General features: G+C 35.1%; 1 protein-coding gene across 2 annotated transcripts in view; it reads right to left on the bottom strand.

The window, feature by feature from the left end:
- TTBK2 (tau tubulin kinase 2) overlaps positions 1–14,913 on the bottom strand; it is an 86,305-nt gene that overhangs the window by 23,702 nt on the left and 47,690 nt on the right. For both annotated transcript variants that reach the window (XM_050335507.1, XM_050335508.1), the window contains 7 exons: positions 11,835–11,900; positions 11,162–11,254; positions 10,071–10,196; positions 7,122–7,279; positions 5,340–5,556; positions 3,829–4,040; positions 2,064–2,667 (listed from right to left, as the gene is read on the bottom strand). In XM_050335507.1, the coding sequence (XP_050191464.1) occupies positions 2,064–2,667; positions 3,829–4,040; positions 5,340–5,556; positions 7,122–7,279; positions 10,071–10,196; positions 11,162–11,254; positions 11,835–11,900 (1,476 nt within the window). The remainder of the gene's footprint in view (positions 1–2,063; positions 2,668–3,828; positions 4,041–5,339; positions 5,557–7,121; positions 7,280–10,070; positions 10,197–11,161; positions 11,255–11,834; positions 11,901–14,913) is intronic.

Genomic DNA, 14,913 nt, shown 5'->3' with positions numbered 1-14,913 from the left:
ATATTTATGTATCCTTAATGAAGGGGAATACTTCAGAGTTGGAACAGATGCACTGCATAGACACACTCTGTTCCCAGCTTCTAAATCATCCAAAAATACCTATTTTCTTTTTTCTCAGTTCAGTTTACTTTTCAACTGCACATGATTCACCTTTGAAACAGTAAGTTCCTTCCTGTCGTTCATCTTGCTTTCACAACACTACTTGCCCTTCCAGGATAATACAAACCATATTCAATTTCCCCCATTTTTGAGGTCATGACAAATATCCCTTACCTGCTTGTAAAGCCAAACTAAAATATAATCTCATCCCAAGTTCTACTTCAACATCCCAAGTTCTACTTCAACATCTCAAGTTCTACTTCAACCAGTATTGCAATACATCTTACACTTAATTAACTTGAGTTACAACTGTTCCTGCTCCCACTTTCTGAAGCTTCTTCTTTTCCAGATAAAGATATTGTCCATCTTCTGCAGTGTAGCATGTAATATTTTTACCACATCTACTTTCAGTTTTAAGTAGAACAGCTATTTCCCCAAAAAGAGACACGCTTGTATGAAGTAGAATAGTGCATTTGCATATAAAATTGCAAGCTGGTTTTTTTTAATGGCTTTTGAAATAAAAACAGTTCATAATTGGTATTTTGTACAGGACCAAGTATTGTTCTTTTTTGTCTGTTTTTCTAAAACTGACATTAAGATAGAAGAAATGAGCAGCTGAAAACTGAAAAATTCAAATTAATTTTTCCCTTTTAGAAGTTTCTAACCCATCAAAAACTCTTTCATAAAACTAAGATTTCAGTTTAAGTCTTAGAAATCTTCTGTTGTTTAACACAGTTCTGTATTTTCAGTCACACCAAATGAATCATCTATAAACAACATACTTAAAAATATGATATCTAAATATAATCTTGTAGGAAAGATATGATCTTGCATTTTCCATGAGAACCTAGGTGTAGTTAAAATTTTGCTGTGCAGTTGTAGTTAACTACATTGAGTAGCTCGTTTTCCTTGTAAAGGATATTTCCACACCTTATAATACATGAGTAGTTAGTGACAAGTTTCTTTTTCTAGTGAGCTGGTTGTAACTTTCACAGAAAGTGAACAAAATCATAGCGAGGTTTCTTGGCTCAAGGGAGGTTGAAAGACTTCACCTTTAGATCATAGATGGCACAGTATCTACTCAAAAAAGGGGAAATTAAACCAAGAGTTGATTTCCAATCACTTAACAATTAATCTCCCCTCCTCCTTAAGTAAAGACAAATCCTTGTTTAAAAACAATTACAAAGGGGAAAAAAGTAAATGTTCACGAACTGCGCAAATGAGAATTCTTTAGAAAAGATGGAGAAACAGAAAAAGAATAGTATGCAATGGAAGCAAAGCAATCTGAGTGAAAACTCGGGAGTAAAGTAGTTGCAAAAGTATCTTAGGAGTGAAAAGTAGCAACACTTTTTAAACGGCAACAAGTTGTTTCAGAAGAAACAAGAAAAAACAAAGGGAGTTCCAAAAGCAAACACTACAGAACAGATGGTGAGAGCAAGTAACTGTTTCTTTCATTTCAACCACTTGAGCTTTTCCTGAAACATATGAAACACTGTATCACAGTTTTTTACATATTCATTGTAACTTTATGTTTATATATTGCAAATATAATAAATATATGTTTGCATGTGTCTCTCACTGATTAGGAACAGGAATAGGATAAGACAGGAATCTCTCACTGCATAAGAAGCTTCTTTAGATAGATAGATAGATAGACAGATAGATAGATGGACAGACAGATAGATGGACAGACAGATAGATAGACAGATAGATAGACAGATAACTTCTTTTTAAACAAGGTCAGTTCTATGGATCATACCTGCAGAATTAATAGCCACTTCCATGGGTGAATGTAAACACTTGTATTACAGAGCATGGAAGACCATTCCTTCAAGAATCAAGTCCCATATCTGCTGGAACTAGGAATTTCTGTTACACTATTGTATTTAGTCACTGCCTTTACTATTTCCTCATACAATTCTGAATAAAGAGAGGTTCAACAAAACACTGATCATTTCTCTTACCGGAGTGAGTGCTCCTTCTGCTTGAGCTTCCATAGGACTTGTAGGGGTGGCCGCAAGAAGCTGTCCAGCAGCTCCAGACAGAAGTTCCAACTTATCTGTAAGCTGTTCAGAAGCAGCAGGATGACACTCCATGTCTAGAACAAACTCCACCCCTGAAGTTTGGTTCTTGCCATTGACATTGTTTCCTGCCCACCCACCCTGTCTGGATTGCTCTTCTCGAGGGGACTCCTCTAGAACTTGTAGTACCTCTGGCTCTTCATCTGAGGGACTTCCAGTCATTTTGTGCCCTAAAGCCTCATTTGTCCTGAAGTCTTGTAAGTCCCGTTCCTTATCTATTATCACCCATTCCTTGGAATCAACCTCCTGCCTGCAGGAGCTTAAGTTAACAGCTACAAATCCATTGCTCATAACACCATCAGCATGGTCTGGAGAAATAGCTGACCCAGGTTTTGAAGCATCTGGAAGATATTCTTCATCATAATGCCAAACATGGTCCATGCGAGCAGTCACAGGAGCAGGAAGGGGTGTTTTCTGAGAAAGAGGAGGAACAGCAGCAGCAGGAGTCTCTGTCGCAGCATTCAAGTCTTTCTGCCTCTTCTCCAAACTTGAGAAAAGAAGTTAATATCTGAATTAGTTAAGAATTAATTAAATATTGTAAGTTACATTTGAGGTTTTTTGGTAGGAGAAAACTAGATTTCTATAAAAATTTGTTGACATATTTTAGAACAATCTACAATGGTTCCACAATTTGAGGCAAGCAAGTCTAGTGTCAAGTAAAAATGGATGCATGATCTTAGAAATGTACACATATTATAACTTTCATTGTAATGTATCATGTTGTATTGTAAATATAAATACCAGAAGGGAGAACAGTGTGTGGATAAAAACTCAGTGGTGAGGTTACCACCAGATGGTCCGTCGTACTTAAGTTACAAAGCAGAGACTCAAAGCAGAAGAAACAGATGTCTTCACCAGCAGTTATTAGGTGCTTTCAAGAAGAATGTTATTGTCTTGATTGATTCCTTACTTATGCTTTGGATAATTTGCTTCATCAAACAAATTCAGATTCCAACCTCTGCTATGAAGTATTTAGAAGAAATCACTGTCATCACTACAGCTCCCTTCTACTGTCCCCACTCGACCTCTACCAGGTTTCATAGTGTCCTTCTCCCCTTATTCTTTCTACACAGAGGTAAACTGATTGAATCTGTTTTCGTACATCTGCCTCTTCTCTACCTTGAAATTCCATTTCGATACCTCTGTCTTCTATCAAGTTTTTTTATGTTGGTGCAACACCTTTGGGTGTAACTAAGCCTGCTACATGCAGGCAAATTTCTAACTTTACTTACTAACTTCACTTTCTGTAAACTTTCCTTCTCATGTCATATAGCCTAATATCATGTTACCTCTGTTAAGTACCTGATGTCATCATTCTTACTTAGGATGAGTTGTAATGACTATCAAGAGTATGTCACTGAAGAAAAAGTTAATAAACATGAGAGTTAGACCACTTGGTCTTGAAATAAAAAATTCCCAAGTGTGGAAGTTAGAGTTTAGCTGTATCCTACCACTGATCTTTTTTTAAAGAGGTTGCCAAGTAGTGAAATCCATTAATTGAGCAATATTATGAAAATATTTTGCCGTAGCTGGCATAAGCATAGTCAGCACCTCCATTTCTCATCTTCACATGGCAAAGAAAAGATAACAGTGTCCTTACTATATATGTTTGAAAGATGTAAGCATAACAATAAAATAATTTCTTTACCAAGTCTCAAGAAACTTATCAGTGTCTGGCTTTGATTCCAATGTCATGCGCTTCTCCAGTTCAAAGCTGTGAATTGAACGTAACTTTCGCACCAGTGGAACATCCCTGTCTAACTGGGTGGTCTCTGAGCGAACACGAATTGGAGAACCGAGACTCGGTGCATTAAGCATCCCATTCACTGGCCCATGGCTGTTTTCTTCCTCTGTGGCAGCCTGTGCAGAGAGTAAAGTAAAAATGTAAATCACTAGGAGAAGCAAAACACAGGAAGATAAGGTACTGCATTCAAGTTTTTAGCATGTGAAAAGCCAAGTTGTATTTGGAATGGTCCTTCAGTTCACAACATACTTAATGTAGTTTAGATATGCTCTTCAGCACACACCTACAACAGACAAAATACTAGTAATATACTAGTTATGGGTAGGTCTGAAAATGGCAGTCTCAAACACCAAGTAATTACACTTAAATTGATTCTGATATTTTCTTTAACAATAGTCTGCAACCTGGAACTTGGTAGCATCTTTGGTCTACTTTACAGTCAAGTTCTCTTATTAAAGAGAAATTAGCTTCCAAGTTATCTTTTTGATCCTCTGGAGCCTATAACACTGTTATAAACTAAGTCTACTAGGTATTTCTGTGACTTCAAAATAGGTTTTAGTCCAACCTCATTCCACCTTGTATAATAATGGAGCATGATTTAAAGCTGGGAAATCATGATCATCCTTAGTTCCTACAGGTATAATTAATAGAAATTGCCTTTGTTTAAATCCTTCTCCCCCTTCAGTAAAAAAAAAAAACAAACAAATAAGTATATTTGAAAATAGGCACCACAGTGCATTTTTTTCTAACAAACAAGAAGTGACAGCTGCAAAACTAGACAGCTCTCCTAGATAAAGAACATTTCAGTACCAATACTTCACATTAAAAACTTTTTTTTAATCAAGAAACAGGGTTATATTTGTTTGAGTCTGAAATACTATGATTGTGAGTAAGGCAGACAGTAACCAATTCTCAGAGACCACTTTTGAAAATAAAGTGGCATTCTTTTCCAGTGATTAGCCCATGAACCTCTGGATCAGTACAAAGGTATAATATCTTATGGAGACAAAGCTACCAAGTGAAGTAAATGGATACTGCCAACCACACTACTAATCTGCCAGTTGAAGAACATTAAACTCTTTTTAGTACTTTCAGTATCTAAGTTCTGCACAAGCAAGATGCAGGAAATTTGCTTTGATTTCATTCAGTGAGCAAGAATCAAGACTGTGTCTGAAGAACATGAACATGAGTAAACTACAAAGCATTTCAAATTATCAGCAAGCTACCAGAGAGACCTGACAAAGTGACACAAGGCCCAAAAATCTGTCTGTTTGTTTCAGTATATAAAATGTGTTAGCTCTACCATAAATCTGGCTAGTCAGTATCATTGCTGCATTAATAATAATATCTTATGTGCACTACGAGAACAGGAAACATGTTCAAAGCTGGTCTTCACGTTGCAGATTTGAAAGTACCTTACAGATCCCTAGTTTTATTTTGTTTCTGTTTGCATCCATTTCTTCCCAAACATCTTTTTCCTGAGGACGCTGATGGCCAGGGGATCCAGGTAGTTTCTCTGGTGAGACACCAACTGGAATACCATTCTCTCCATCACTGAGTTGTTCATCAGGAAATACTTCATCTGTATTCTCCCGCAGCAAATCTCCTGGGATAGGAGTGGCATTGGCAATTCTACAAAAGTAGTTTAAAAAAAAATCAGAAAGGTAAGAATTTTGATACCCTCACATATTTACAGAAATTATTTTCTATTTAAAAAACAAACAAAAATTATAAGGAAAAGCATGTTTACGTAGAAAACTAAATCTTGTAAATTATGTAATATAAAACCCCTTACATTCTGGCTTTCACAATTTATGTTTCTTCAATTTAGGCATATAACAAAAGATGTAAGTCAAAAAACCAAAAGGTGTTTTCTTGAATGTTTTCAAAGCCACTTGAGAGAATATTTGTTAGAGATCATGTCTGGGCTCAGCTTCACTCCTGACTCTTCTATACATATTCTTCTATTCAAAAAAATTAATGGCAACTTGCATCATACAGTTTCCTTTACCCAAAAATTTGATAGAGGAACAAAACATTCTGTGTAAGGAAGAACAATTACTGAGCAAACTAAATGTAGTTTTAATCACTATTCTTATCACAGTGCTATTTTGCTCCAATTATTGATAATCAAAACATAAGCATAACACTAACAAGACATTACACTTTAATCAAAGTTCTGTAATCCCATTGATTTCAGGCTGAACAGAGCTAAGGTTTAGCTCAACATCTGAAACAGAAGCAATGCTAGACCTAAAAAATAAATGCTCAGAAGGTCAACTAAAAGTCATTCTTTTACAGTCAACAAAACTGCTAATTGCAGCCAAGACTACCAATAACCAGCCTGATGCTCAGTGTGATAGTGGGACTGATCCATATGCAAAATCCCTGTCAGCCTCAGTGTGTTCAATAGTGCACAGCATACACCTGTGTAATAATATAACAGATAATATAACCAATTGGTGTCTTGATGGATATTTACTTTAACTTTTTTTTTTTAATTACCTTGACATACTGAGAATTTAATACATGAAATTCTGGCATTCTTCAGCCTCACTACACTGTCAAAACTCCCACCTTTGTGATTTTTAGCTAAAAGTTGATCTATTCAAAGCCTAGAACAGGTACAGTCTTCCTGCCCACCCATAAACACTTCTTACATTCTTCAATCCCCTGAGTACCAGTATTATTAAACATTGCATCTTATCCAACGTACTTTATTACAGAATGTCTCAAATACCATATTAAATATTATTTTAAACACAACCAAAATCTATTTCCAAATTTCTTACAAAGACCCATTCATTTTTCAAAGTTATAAGGAAATGGTAGCTAGAAGTTTATTCCAGAAAACAATGGGTTTATTTCCAGGCAGTTAAATTTCCAGGCAGTTAAAGTCAGGACACATTATTTAGTTTCACAAAATATGATTTAGCAAAGGATGAATGAGCAAATTTATACACAATTTCCTGGAGTATGATTTTTTTATTGCTATAAATTTTAGGACTGCAGTGCTGATCTTTAAGTATAATATAAACTGGAACCCTAAAAAGGGAAATACTTCAAATGCTCCCAAGCCTCCACTCCTGTATGTATTCAACATTCCGTAGAAAAAAACCCCGAAATTACAGAGATAATTTCCTTTTGGTAGGAAGCCCCTCTGTGGCTACTGAAGTGCCCACAATGTGCATACATACCCAATTGCAGCCGGTGTAAGACGAGTGTGTAACTGAGGTGTGGTTGAGGTTGTTGTTGTTGTCAGAGACCCATCAGTTCCGCTCTTCTCCCAGTCAAATGGGTCACTTTCAACAACCCCAAATGTCTTCATGCTATTCTCAAACACAGACATGAGAAGCTGAAAACGAAGAAAAAAGTTAATAAGCTTCATTTGTGTCTAAGAGAACAAGTAATAAAGAAATATATCCTCCTGTAATACTGACAAGAATTTTCTTTATGTTAACCGCTTCTCATTTTTCAAGATTTCTAACTCAAGATACACAAAATCCTGTTTTATTTAAAAAAAAAACCACATTTAGCCACATCTGTCTTTATATCAGGTATGAGGCAATGATACACCATAGACTTCCACAAAAAGAGAAATACACACACACAGAAGCATGACTACATTGCTGCAGAATATTATACAATGGCCCTCCAGCAGAGGAAGAGAAAAGAATATATTTGGTAACATCAAGAAACCAAGGAAATGAATGAGATGTAGGGAAGCATTTGCCAATTCATACATTCCTGTCATTAAGAACTACATATCATTTACTTCACCTAATGCTGACATTCATCCTACGTGAATGTCTAAGTTTTCCATCCTCATTTTATGCTACAAAGAAGCATTTAGAAAAATTTGTGACCACGACAGAAAAAGAAACTGCATCATTTTTTCCTCTCTTCATGAAAAAAACTGTCTCATTCCAGTCACTGATGGGAAGGCTGTGTCTATATCATTCTCTTACTCTAACATTTCTAAATTTTTCCTAAAAGCTAATACTCTAGTTTTCATCCTTTTTTTTCCAATGTAGGATGCTGAAAATTTTTCTACAGTATCCTTGGGCATACCCTTTAGCAACTTAAAATAGAGAGGAAGTTTGAATCATTTTTCTTCTACAGAGTGGTCTCGCCCATTTAATCCTTACTCTCAAGAACCTTCTGTGTGCCACCCATCCCAGTCAGATCTGTAACCCTACTGAATTGCAGAAATCCTTAGTTCACACTGCCCCTTAAGTACTCTGTTTTATTCTCCTCTTCTTGTAAAACTTCAGCAGTATCTCTGAATTAATTTTTCAGGTCACTCTCCTTTAAATATTTTTATCAAATTCTGCCATAATGCAAATACAAACTCAAATGCTTAACATCAGGAGGCTGAAGTAATGTGTGTGCAAACACCTGAATAAACATCTGACATTGCCAAACCACATATGGATTCTGGGCCCATGTCATGAACATTTTGGACAGTAAACTCTTCAAAGAAGAGATGTCAACCAGAAACATACATATGTTCTTGTTCAGTGCCTACCCATAAATACAAACAAAGAATGATACATGTAGAAGGTAGGAACAGCAACTCTGCAAGCACAAGAGACATCAGAGTTTAAAAGACCATTCTCAGTGCTCTGTATAAAACCCTTCTCCGGTCTAAAGCACGTGAGCGAGACTGTGTCGTAAGGCTCAGGCTGCAGCTACGTAACTGCAAATGTTCCATGACCAACCACTGTAATTACTGGGTTGTCTTTATCATGGAAAAACTCTGTCCTGGTATCGTGTTAATCCCTGAGTGCATGTACTGTGTTAGATATAAATAGAACACACAAAAAGGTTTTGCAAAAATATGCCTGTGTATATGCTATATGTATATGTATAATCAAGGTCTGTCCATACAACATCAACATTTCTGCAATTAGTAATTTTTACCATAGGAAAAAAAAAAATCTGATGCCTCTTTATAACTAGGCACACAAAACATCGAAATGTTTTCCCTCGATTGTAAACTATAGGACAATTTCCATGGAAATTTGCAATAGAAAAGAATAAAGAAAAAAAGGTACTTATTTTGAAAATGTGCAGAAAAACATACCAGTACATTTAGAGAAGTCCACTTAACACAAAATTAGTTTTTCCTTGAGATTTTTAATTATTTCAATTCTTATATATCTTGATTTCTTTGTTAATCTTACCATGCAAAGCATAGGAATCATTCTTCTCAAAGTTACAATTCCAGACTTAGTCAGAACTATTTATTTATTCAGTTGAACCAATTCAACTTGAACACCAACAGAACACCATTCCTTCTGGTTTTGCTGAGTTAGTGAGTTGAACAAATGCACAGAGGCAGACAGGCAGTACAAGTGGGAAGCAAACAGCAATGTGTGTTTCTGGGAGCCAGAGGGAAGGAACACAGGGACAACTTGTTGTGGTGTAATATCAGATCAGCTCAACTTCTCCCACAGTTTGTGAGACTGAAAAACCTCTCAAGTCTCTCCCTTCCTGCTTTTCCCAAGCAATTCCTCTGCTGCTTTCCACAAACCGGCATAGAAGAAAGTTCTATATTTATTGTTTAATCATGGGTCAACACTGAGTAAGACACACATTCTACAGCATATCCTGTTGGCACATATCACCTTATCGCCAAGCAGAGGCTGCTCATTTCAGCAGGCAATAGTCTCAGACAAAGAAAAATGACTCGTTTTCTGGTGATCTCTGTAGGCAGTACTTCAGTCTTAAAAACCCATCATGAGTGCATGTTGTGCTCTAAGTGTAGGTGCTGAGTTCCAGACTTTGGAAAACTGCCAGAATGACTATCACTGAGAGAACAATCTGCTCAATTTAACTTACAGAGCACCCACTAGAGGCTATGATAGTAGGACAGCTCCCCATCCTAACAGAATACTGACTGAAAAGTATATTGTCAATTGGTCTAGAAGCTTCATAGCCTTACACTTCCCAAATGGAAAAAACAAGACATATCTGAACCACAAAGTTTCTGTGGCACTAGATGGTCATTAAAGTAACTTTGTGGTGGCACAAACCATAACAACTACCAAGATTACACAATGAAATCAAAGAAAATTGAAGATGAAACCGCATAAAATTCTCATATTTATAAAACAGAAAGACAAAATAGCACAAGTGTTTACCTGGTAATCAGGCTTTGTAAAGTAATCTAAATTAGAAATGTGATCCAGAAAGACGTTAAATTCTTGAGGAAGATGTTTCAACATAAGTCTGTGTTCATACCTTTCTTTAATGGAGCCCACTTGCTCCTAGGAATAAGTAACACAACAAACATTACCACATCTTCATTCTCTGCTACAACATATTTACATTGTATGTTACAGCCATTCAATACACTACAGGCCAGAACAGAAGGTCAGTACATTACAACCAATGCTGAGAAAGTCTGCTCTACATCAGATGGAAAGATAAGACATTCTGTCATTGTTTCCAGTACACTTGCAAAATAATGTACAAACGTCAATTCAATATGAAAAGCCATTTAACTTTCTGTTGTGTTTGTGTTGTGTTTGAATGCTGACTGATATCAAGGATTGTCATTAAACAGTCCAACTTTTCCAGAAGGTATGTTTTAAAGATTTAAATATCCTATTGCATTATCTGAAGTTCAGTCACTTTTTGGTGTTTATTCGGTCATGTAACATGAGTAAATAAAAAAAAACAAAACAAAAAGGAGCTGCCACCTATATATCACATTGTCATCTACACAAACCACATCAGAGAGTAACCAGGTTTCAGTATAATTTCAGAAGAAGTTGCAAGAAGTAATAACAGGCTAATTAGATGTTGTTTCTTTGCATACCTCACCTAGGATATATGACTTAAGACACTACTGCATATTGCCTGATTCACTTTTGTTCACCAGCAAATAAGAAATGCCCATTTCACAAGTAATCAAAAGAGGCAGGTGTGATAGCTGAAATAAAGTACAAGTGAAAACAGGAATAATGAAATAAGGGGCAAATATACATTTACTTTTGCCATTTAAAATATTTTCAATCTAGAGGCAAACCTACTTCCTGCCTAGAACAGTTCATAAAATTTGATTGCTTTTTATACCATGACAGTAGAAACAAGAACTAGCACTAGAAAACACTGGAAAACCTAATGTTAAAATTAATGAACCAGTGATTCTTAGTGGAATCTTTATCATAGCATTTCCCTGGAACCCAGAAATATATTTCCCTCATGCTGGTTTCACCTCCAGGTTTACCTTATCTTTTATTTTTCTCCAAGGCAGTTGCCCAACCACAAATTCCACCAACATGTAGAATAGAGACCAAAGATCATCATGCCGACCCATTTCCTGTGAAAAAGAAATATTATTCTAATGTATATTACAAATACCTAAGACAGGAGGGAAGACAAATTCTTTACTGCTAAAGAGTTGAATTATGACATATAAAATTTAATATAATCTACACTGCAAAACCAGTTTCATTAAATCCAGTCAACTATTTTAAGGAGAAATGTACAAGTAAATTTCCACAGAGAAACAACAAAAGTTGAAATGTGTTAAAATGACATTGCAAATGTCTATACTGGGAGAGCTGTTTATTTGGATTTCTTTAGTGTATGATGTTAAGACAATGTACTGGACATTATGTACTTCATAAAACACAGTAACTTCACCTTTTTAGTTTATTAACTTACAATACAACTGAACACCAAAGGTACTATTAAAACTATTAATATTTCTACATCAAGAACCTTTCTATCCTCTACTACTGTAAAGTATATTATCCTTTCACAAACATGTAATTTCTATTAATTTCTACATAATAAATGCACAAATAAGAATACAAAAAAAAAGAAATGAATAGTAACTGCATTACTGACTGATTTCAGCTACATGAGATGGGTATGATACAGATTGAGATACTCACTCTGTTTCTATGAGCATTGATTGATGCATATCGTACCGTTCCTCGAAAACCAGCGACAGCTCGTGGCTGTCAAAGAATAAAAAAGAAAAGATTCTCATTGTCAGAAATAAACCCTCTGACAACTTAACTTGGCATCTACAAAGTGACTATGGAGCCACAACATATCTCATTTGGGACTTTTATTTCAGTTTAACATATTTCTACAAGTTCTCAGTGGAAATCCAACAAGGAATCACGAAGTGACATTTGTCACAGTTTTTTAAAGTATGTGATAGTTTTTAAACTATGATCTATTGATGTCAGTATTTGTTCTCCATAGGCATCATGTCCTGTTTACCTCATTCCTCAACACAGTTATATGGTAGAAATATTCCCTTTTTTTCTCCAGTGCTGAAACTATTTCTTAGTTCCAACGATTACAAGTTTGAAGGTTTAAATTTGGACAGGATCTAAACCATAACTTCTTCCTCTTTGCTAAAATACACCAATATTATGTGGTATGAACATACAAGCAGCAATTTATTGAAGTGTGTTACTAATATTTTCACAAATTATTTTCTGAGTTAGCAAACCAATCCATTTTTTGAGAAATTCCAAAAGCAGAGTAAGCCACAGGTAAGTCTCAATGCTATAGCTGAGCAATAAATAGAAAAGGCTGCACTGCAGACATCAATTTAAAATATTTCTTTCTTCTCTAGTTTCTGAAAACCAGCATTTCCTCCCTGGTAGTCTAGATATCATACAATCATAAGTCAATTGGTGTTTTATAATCCCAGAATACATTTTCCCATCCTTCTTTCCTTCAAATAAAACATTACAGAAAGAATCATATAATTGCAAAGTCATCATATTTACAATTTAAAAACAAAACAAAACAAAGCAAAACCATGGTGTTATTACTTTACCTAAGGTAGATATCAAATCCATGTTACCTCCTTAATTAATCATTCTATATAGACAGAATTGCCAGGACTGCTAAACTTGCTTTCTTTGATGCAGTCTTATCTTCCCAATCAATACCTGTTTTTGTTTCTTCTAGCAATGAACATAGGAAGCTTCAATTATCTACTTCACCTCTAACTCGTACTTAAAGAGGTATTGGTGATCTGTCTGCTTTTCCACGACTCACGATAACTCTTCAGATTTTAAAAAACTGGTTTTATATACACACAAACATAACCACAATACAAAAATTATTAAGATAAAACACTTCCATCTCTCCCTACCCATATATATATATATATGTAAGTATAATTCTTTCTTATCCACCAACAGAAACTATACAGAACTATCATTTAAATAAATCAGGAGCTGTTTTTGCTGCCAATAACTCTGCCAATTGGATCCAACAGGATTATGCAGCAACGTCTTTAATAAAGGATTCAACAGCCCATATAATCAACGTCTGCTAGAGTAGTATGAACCAGTGTTGGTTAAGAGAATACCTTCAAGGATATTCTTTACATGAAAGTTCTCAGATGATATTTCATAAATCTTAGGGTTAAATATATTTCATAAATCTTATCATAAAGTTTAAATGGTGCTTGGAACACATGTCATGTTCAGGTAGGACAGACTCAATTGTCTGTCTGCCTTGTTATTGTCTTTAATCTTATATCATCTTATATCACATACTGAACATTATCCTACACTGAAACAACATTGCAGTTGGAGAAAAAAATTTTTCAAAAAAAGCACTTAAGTCTCCTTCTGTAGTAGTTGTGCAGGTTGGCAAACCATGCAAGAAAGAATAATATAGCATCACTGCCAAGACAATCAAAATACACATAAATTTACAAAAAGATTCAGTTTAACGAATAGCACTTCTTCAGAAGAGCACTGAGAGCTTAACTTTAAAACAGTTGAAAATACAAATTCCATACATGTCAAGAGCATATAGTTTCAGAAGACGAAATCAAATGTTTACTATCTTCAGCCTCTGGTATGAAAGTTAAAAAGGAATGACTATATTCAGTTTTACTAAGTTAAATATTTCCATTCTTGTGAAAATAATGAAAAATATGAAAACTAGGATGAAATGAGACTTTTATTTCTAGTATAATAACTTCAATTCCTACTTGATAGCTAGGACAAAAATGCTTCAGTTGCTGGACAAAGCAATAGGAAAAGACTACGAAACGTCATATGAAAACTAAATCATCCCATTTAGTTTACAAAACCTAACAATCTGACTTATTCCAGTTCTGTCCTGGGGGAGAAAAGTCCATATGAGGCATTTCATTGTGTACCTATTCAAATGCCTTTGAATGTTAAAGTCACTGCCATCCCTACTAGTCCTAAGATGATTTCAATTATCTGAGAATCACCTGGAAGGGAAGGGGCAAAAAAAGAAAGAAAGAAAAAAAAAAAAAGGTATGAATAGTGTTTCTATCTATGAGCTTATCTTGAAGTGAATTCTGAATTACTTACTCCAAGATATCTCTTGCCTTAAAGTATGGTTCCTATGAATCTGATTTAAAAGCATATGTAACTCCATTATATTTTAAGACACAATGAAATACCTTTTAGTAACGCATCTGGTCACCACTTAATAGTGGTATTATGATGCCACACAACAACAATTAAATAATTCTACCATGTCACTATCAAAGTGAATGATGGCTCTGTAGGCTAAATCAAGTTTGACTAATTCAGAATAGAACATACAAACTTCTGAGCATTTGCTCAGTTTCAGAACTCTTCATGGACCTCACAACATCTCATGAAGCAAAAGAGAAATACTACAGGCAATAACAGCAACTTCATGAATGATTCACTGCGTTCTTTCAAATAAAAATTCTCCTCTGCTGTTACTGATCACCTTGTTTTGTTTCAGGACACCTCCAAAACATACTTTGCAAATCTTCAACAAAATTGTACCTTGCTTGGTTCAGTTTACATTAAAAAAATTTTCTAATATAATTAACTCAGGCAGTGATCTGAAAGTCAGGATTGTCTTGGTTTTGATTACTGTCACTAAACTCTTCAAATTTTTGTTAAAGTAAATTATTTTGAAGATACATGCACATGAAGCAGATTCAATGACCACTCATAAAGGTACTTCTAAATGTAACATAAA

The sequence above is a fragment of the Myiozetetes cayanensis genome, unplaced genomic scaffold (genome assembly GCF_022539395.1).
Source record: "Myiozetetes cayanensis isolate MyiCay16 unplaced genomic scaffold, myiCay2020 scf6-25, whole genome shotgun sequence".
NCBI classification, from domain to species: domain Eukaryota; kingdom Metazoa; phylum Chordata; class Aves; order Passeriformes; family Tyrannidae; genus Myiozetetes; species Myiozetetes cayanensis.
The sequence above is the reverse complement of the archived record's forward strand: the minus strand, read 5'-3'. Positions and strand labels throughout refer to the sequence as shown.